Below are 7,152 nucleotides of genomic sequence, written 5' to 3'. Positions count from 1 at the left end.
TGTGGAGACCTGTAGATGTGATTGTGGTTATGGTTGTGGAGACCTGTAGATGTGATTGCGGTTGTGGTTATGGTTGTGGAGACCTGTAGATGTGATTGTGGTTGTGGTTATGGTTGTGGAGACCTGTAGATGTGGTTGTGGTTGTGGTTATGGTTGTGGAGACCTGTAGATGTGATTGTGGTTATGGTTGTGGAGACCTGTAGATGTGATTGTGGTTATGGTTGTGGAGACCTGTAGATGTGATTGTGGTTGTGGTTATGGTTGTGGAGACCTGTAGATGTGATTGTGGTTGTGGAGACCTGTAGATGTGGTTGTGGTTATGGTTGTGGAGACCTGTAGATGTGATTGTGGTTATGGTTGTGGAGACCTGTAGATGTGGTTGTGGTTATGGTTGTGGAGACCTGTAGATGTGATTGTGTTTATGGTTGTGGAGACCTGTAGATGTGATTGTGGTTGTGGTTATGGTTGTGGAGACCTGTAGATGTGATTGTGGTTGTGGAGACCTGTAGATGTGGTTGTGGTTATGGTTGTGGAGACCTGTAGATGTGGTAGTTGTTATGGTTGTGGAGACCTGTAGATGTGATTGTGGTTATGGTTGTGGAGACCTGTAGATGTGGTTGTGGTTATGGTTGTGGAGACCTGTAGATGTGATTGTGGTTATGGTTGTGGAGACCTGTAGATGTGATTGTGGTTGTGGTTATGGTTGTGGAGACCTGTAGATGTGATTGTGGTTGTGGAGACCTGTAGATGTGGTTGTGGTTATGGTTGTGGAGACCTGTAGATGTGGTTGTGGTTATGGTTGTGGAGACCTGTAGATGTGATTGTGGTTATGGTTGTGGAGACCTGTAGATGTGATTGTGGTTATGGTTGTGGAGCCCTGTAGATGTGATTGTGGTTGTGGTTATGTTTGTGGAGACCTGTAGATGTGATTGTGGTTATGGTTGTGGAGACCTGTAGATGTGATTGTGGTTGTGGTTATGTTTGTGGAGACCTGTAGATGTGATTGTGGTTATGGAGACCTGTAGATGTGATTGTGGTTATGGTTGTGGAGCCCTGTAGATGTGATTGTGGTTGTGGTTATGTTTGTGGAGACCTGTAGATGTGGCTGGTGCGCTCCCTGAACCGCTGACTGGACCGGCTCGACTAGGAGAGAAGGAGAACAGTGGAGACGTCTCTGTACCTTCACTGTCTTCTGTACCGTCCACAACCCTGGAAAGAGACAGAGAGAGGCAGAGACAGAGAGAGAGAGAGAGAAGCAGAGGGAGTGAGCGCCAGCGGGAAGAAGAGAGTGAGGGACAGAGAGAGAGGGAGGGAGAGCAAGAGAGGGGGAGGAAAGGGACAGATTAGACAGGCGGACTGATAGACAGATCAGATGATGTCAAAAAGTGATTGATGAGTCAATAAAATGCAGGAGATTATTAGCTGTTACCTAGGGCTGAGGTTGGAGGGGTCTAGCGTGGTGAGAGCTGTCTGGTGGATCTTGATCTTCTTCCTCAGTTTCCTAGTGTTCTGGTGTGTTACTTCTCTGCCACTGTGCAACTCTCTCTCCATCTCGGCTCTACCTAGTGGAGACTTCCCAGATGACACCACTCTGGGGTACAGAACGATGTTCCGCTCCGATTCCGGAGACACAGACACCAGCTCATCTTCCTCATCCTCTTCCTTCTGCACCTGGTTCTCGATGATGGATGGATAGCACTGGATCACTCGTCCGTTGCCTCTCCCCTCTGACTAGAGAGAGAGAGAGAGAGAGAGAGAGAGAGAGAGAGAGAGAGAGAGAGAGAGAGAGAGAGAGAGAGAGAGAGAGAGAGAGAGAGAGAGAGGAGAAAGAAAGAGCATATAAGACAGAGAACACTCATTGGAGATTCAAACAACATTCACTGTGCATTCATGTTATTTTACAGACAGACAAGCAACATCACTTGTGCTTGGAGTCACACAATCAAATACATTTTGGGGACACCTTGTTCTACTGATGAATCTGGATGCTATGGAATTGAGAGAACAGAGTATTGCTGTAACTAAAGGACTGTCTGGAACAGACAGCACCAATGAGACCAGAGCTGCATCCCAAATTGCACCCTTTTCACTACATAGTTCATTACTTTTTACCAGGGCCCATAGGGAATAGGGTGCCATTTGGGCAGGATTCCATTGTAATGTGTGTTAGCCAAACAGCCACCTCAGTGAAGAAGGTTCTATTTTTATAATAGCTAAAGTTCTCTCAGTGTTCTGTGCTGCCACGGCTGACAGAACTCAAGGTTCTCTCAGGGTTCTGTGCTGCCACGGCTGACAGAACTCAAGGTTCTCTCAGGGTTCTGTGCTGCCACGGCTGACAGAACTCAAGGTTCTCTCAGGGTTCTGTGCTGCCACGGTTGACAGAACTCAAGCCTGTACTTAATGTTACATACTCTGGGACAAACCTTTTTATACTCTCCACAACCTTTTTATACACAGACACTTGGAGAGAGAAAGAGAGAACAGGACCACAAATTAAAAAAAATACATTTAGACACCGTTGCCCTAGAGCACACAAAAAACTATACATATCTCAGCCTAAACATCAGCGCCACAGGTAACTTCCACAAAGCTGTGAATGATCTGAGTGACAAGGCAAGAAGGGCCTTCTATGCCATCAAAAGGAACATAACATTTGACATACCAATTAGGATTTGGCTAAAAATACTTGAATCAGTTATAGAACCCATTGCCCTTTGGGGTTGTGAAGTCTGGGGTCCGCTCACCAACCAAGAATTCACAAAATTGGACAAACATCAAATTGAGACTGCATGCAGAATTCTGCAAAAATATCCCCTGTGTACAACGTAAAACACAAAATAATGCATGCAGAGCAGAATTAGGCAGATACCGGCTAGTTATCAAAATCCAGAAAAGAGACATTAAATTACAACCACCTAAAAGGAAGCGATTCCCAAACCTTCCATAACAAAGCCATCACCTACAGAGAGATGAACCTGGAGAAGATTCCCCTAAGCAAGCTGCTCCTGGGGCTCTGTTCACAAACACAAACAGACCCCACAGACCCCCAGGACAGCAACACAATTAGACGGACCAAATCATGAGAAAATAAAAATATTACTTGACACATTGGAAAGAATTAACAAAAAAACTGAGCAAACTAGAATTCTATTTGGCTCTAAACAGAGAGTACACAGTGGCAGAATACCTGACCACTGTGACTGACCCAAAATTAAGGAAATCTTTGACTATGTACAGACTCAGTGAGCATAGCCTTGCTATTGAGAAAGGCCGCCGTAGGCAGACCTGGCTCTCAAGAGAAGACCGGCTATGTGCACCACTGCCCTCCAAAATGAGGTGGAAACTGAGCTGCACTTCCTAACCTCCTGCCCAATGTATGACCATATTAGAGAGACATATTTCCCTCAAATTACACAGATCCACAAAGAATTCGAAAAACAAATCCAATTTTGATAAACTCACATATCTACTGGGTGAAATACCACAGTATGCCACCACAGCAGCAAGTTTTGTGGCCTGATGCCACAAGAAAAGGGCAATCAGTGAAGAATAAACACCATTTCTCTTTTGTACTTTAACTATTTGCACATCATTACAACACTGTATATAGACATAATATGACATTTGAAATGTCTGTAACGTTTGTGAATGTAGTGCTGTTCATATTTCACTTGCTTTGGCAATGTAAACATATGTTTCCCATGCCAATAAAGACCCTTAAATTGAAACTGAATTGAGAGAGAGTGAGATGGAGAAAGAGAAAGAGGTCTCTATTCAGTGTTAAAATCCAGTATTGATTTGTAGGCTCTGGGAGCACCTGGCACACTAAGCCTTTGTGTGTGACAAGGTGGAAGCAAGAGCCCAGTGAAGCACATTAGTTAACTATGACCTGGGGAATAATGAAGGCAGCACAGGTACAGGTCGCACTTTGACCTTGGCTGTAATGAACAGCGTGACCCCTGACCTCAATGATTTTGATGACCTTTCAACCCCTAATGAGCCAGATCTTTTGAAAAAGTCTGAAACCCTCTTTGAAGAGTATCTTAAATAACTCTCAAGGCGCCCCCGACGGCCCTCACTCCCCAAAACAATAAGAAAGCACTGACCTTTCTGATAAATACTTTGTTGAGGGAAAATGTGCACGATACGATTGTTGTCTCACCTAACTATTTTAAGATTAATGCACTAATAAATCGCTCTGGATTGGAGCGTCTGCTAAATTACTATTTAGATTGCTTATTACCTGCGATATGAGATGCTGTGAGTAAAATGCTGAATTTTAGAAGCAGAAAATAGCATGATATGTCTATTGATAGGTGACCAATGTTCTCGTTTTTATTTAGTAAAAATCTGCCTTGTGGTTTCTGAAACCATCCACTGAATGCTCATGGCTCCGTGCACGCACACACACACACACACACACCATACACACCATACACACCCACACCCCCTATCCTTCTCCGATTAATCACCTGGTCTAATACTGTTCTCAGATTTCTACCCAAAATTCCCTTACTTCCTCTTGTAAATATTAAATGACGCCCCACTCTGCTCTGTAATTTAATGAGTCGCCAAAGTTTCCCCCAGCAGTCTGTCAATCAAATCAGCTCTTCCGCTCAAAATGAATATCCCTCCCCATCCCCAACCCCCATTCCCAACCCCCATCCCCTCATCCCTCCTTTCCCAACCCCCATCCCATCCCTCCATCACCTCATCCCTCCATTCCCAACCCCCAACGCCCATCCCTCCATTCCCAACCCCCATCCCCCATCATCCCTCCCCCCCATCCCCCATCCCTCCATCCCCAACCCCCATCCCCTCATCCCTCCATTCCCAACCCCCATCCCATCCCTCCATCACCTCATCCCTCCATTCCCAACCCCCAACGCCCATCCCTCCATTCCCAACCCCCATCCCCTCATCCCTCCCCCATCCCTCCACACCCAACCCCCATCCCATCATCCTTCCATCCCCAACCCCCACCCTCTCATCCCCAACCTCTCATCCCTCCATCCCCATATACCCAACCCCCTCCATCACCATAAAAACTCAAACTTCTCTCACCAATGAATATGCCCCCCCACCCCTCTCTCCATCATTCCCTCCTTCTCCTCCTCCCTCTGAACCCCCTCCACCATTAATAAAAATCATTATGCCAAAGAGCAATTTGAGTCAATTACAAGAGATGGAGACTGGAAGAGTTTTTACTACTGTGTCATAAGAAACATTAAATGATTTTGGAAGAAGTTTATTCATGGTTATTTGTGGGTCAGTTTCTGAAGGGGCCCTGCACCATTATTAAAACATCAAAAAGCCCTTAAAGGAGATATGTTGACGATAAATTCTCTTGGCTGTAACGGCGTTCTTCGTTTGTCGAAAGAGAGTCGGACCGAAATGCAGCGTAGTGGTTACTCATGTCTTTAATGAACAAAGATCGTGATACATGAAAGAACTTATACATATACAAAAACAACAAACGGAACGTGAAACCTATTACAGCCTATCTGGTGAACACTACACAGAGACAGGAACAATCACCCACGAAATACAAAGCGAAACCAGGCTACCTAAATACGGTTCCCAATCAGAGACAACGAGAATCACCTGACTCTGATTGAGAACCGCCTCAGGCAGCCAAGCCCATACAACACCCCTACTCAGCCGCAATCCCAATAATACAAAAACCCCAATACGAAATACAACAACATAAACCCATGTCACACCCTGGCCTGACCAAATAATTAAAGAAAACACAAAATACTAAGACCAAGGCGTGACAGAACCCCCCTAAGGTGCGGACTCCCGGATGCACCTCAAAACCATAGGGAGGGTCCGGGTGGGCGTCTGTCCATGGTGGCGGTTCCGGCTCGGGACGTGGACCCCACTCCATTAATGTCCTAGTTCCTCCCCTTCGCGTCCTGGGATAAACCACCCGCGCCGCCGACCATGGCCTGATAGTCCTCACCCAGAACCCCACAGAACTGAGGAGCAGCTCGTGACTGAGGGGCATCCCGGGACTGAGGGACAGCTCAGGACTGAGGGGCAGCTCGGGACTGAGGGGCAGCCCGGAACTGAGGGGCAGCCCGGAACTGAGGGAAAGCCCAGTACTGAGAGGAAGCCCATTACTGAGATGAAGCTCAGGCAGGTAGTAGGCTCCGGTAGATCCTGGCTGGCTGGCGGATCTGGAAGATTCTGGTTGACTGGCAGATCTGGAAGAGACTGGTTGACTGGCAGATCTGGAAGAGACTGGTTGACTGGCAGATCTGGAAGAATCTGGTTGACTGGCAGATCTAGAAGATCATGGCTGACTGGCGGATCTAGCTGCTCTATGCAGACTGACGGCTCCTTGCAGACTGACAGCTCTGGCAGCTCCATGCAGGCTGACAGCTCCTTGCAGACTGACAGCTCTTTGCAGACTGACAGCTCTTTGCAGACTGACAGCTCTGGCTGCTTCGAACAGACTGACAGCTTTGACTGCTCCATGCAGGCTGACAGCTCCTTGCAGACTGGCAGCTCTTTGCAGACTGACAGCTCTTTGCAGACTGGCAGCTCCTTGCAGACTGACAGCTGTGGCTGCTCTATGCAGGCTGATAGCACCTTGCAGACTGGCAGTTCCTTACAGACTGACAGCTCTGGCTGCTCTATGCAGGCTGACAGCACCTTGCAGACTGGCAGCTCTGGCTGCGTCATGCAGACTGACAGCTCTGACTGCTCCATGCAGGCTGACAGCACCCTGCAGACTGACAGATCTTTGCAGACTGACAGCTCTGGCTGCTTCATGCAGACTGACAGCACCTTGCAGACTGACAGCTCCCTGCAGACTGGCAGCTCGGGCTGCTCCATGCAGACTGACAGCTCAGGCTGCTCCGAACAGGCAGGAGGCTCCGGCAGCGCTGTAGAGGAGGAAGGCTCTGATAGCGCTGAACAGGCGGGAGACTCCGACAGCGCAGGAGGGAAGGAAGGCTCTGATAGCGCTGAACAGACAGGAGACTCCGGTAGCGCAGGAGAGGAGAAAGGCTCCGACAGCGCTGAACAGGCGGGAGACTCCGACAGCGCAGGAGGGAAGGAAGGCTCTGGCTGTGCTAAATAGGCGAGGCGCACAGAAGGCCTGGTGCGTGGTGCTGGAACTGGTGCTACAGGATCGAGGACACG

The 7,152-nt window shown here is 47.9% G+C and overlaps 1 protein-coding gene across 1 annotated transcript in view; it reads right to left on the bottom strand.

The window, feature by feature from the left end:
* The window catches only part of LOC118398995 (potassium voltage-gated channel subfamily H member 8-like), an 83,421-nt gene that overhangs the window by 12,695 nt on the left and 63,574 nt on the right, over positions 1-7,152 (bottom strand). The window contains exons 12-13 of the mRNA XM_052472562.1: positions 1,430-1,731; positions 1,094-1,209 (exon numbers count right to left, since the gene is read on the bottom strand). Of these exons, the coding sequence (XP_052328522.1) occupies positions 1,094-1,209; positions 1,430-1,731 (418 nt within the window). The remainder of the gene's footprint in view (positions 1-1,093; positions 1,210-1,429; positions 1,732-7,152) is intronic.

The sequence above is a fragment of the Oncorhynchus keta genome, chromosome 20 (genome assembly GCF_023373465.1).
Source record: "Oncorhynchus keta strain PuntledgeMale-10-30-2019 chromosome 20, Oket_V2, whole genome shotgun sequence".
In the NCBI taxonomy this organism is placed as follows: Eukaryota; Metazoa; Chordata; class Actinopteri; order Salmoniformes; family Salmonidae; genus Oncorhynchus; species Oncorhynchus keta.
This window is presented reverse-complemented; position numbering and strand designations above follow the sequence as displayed.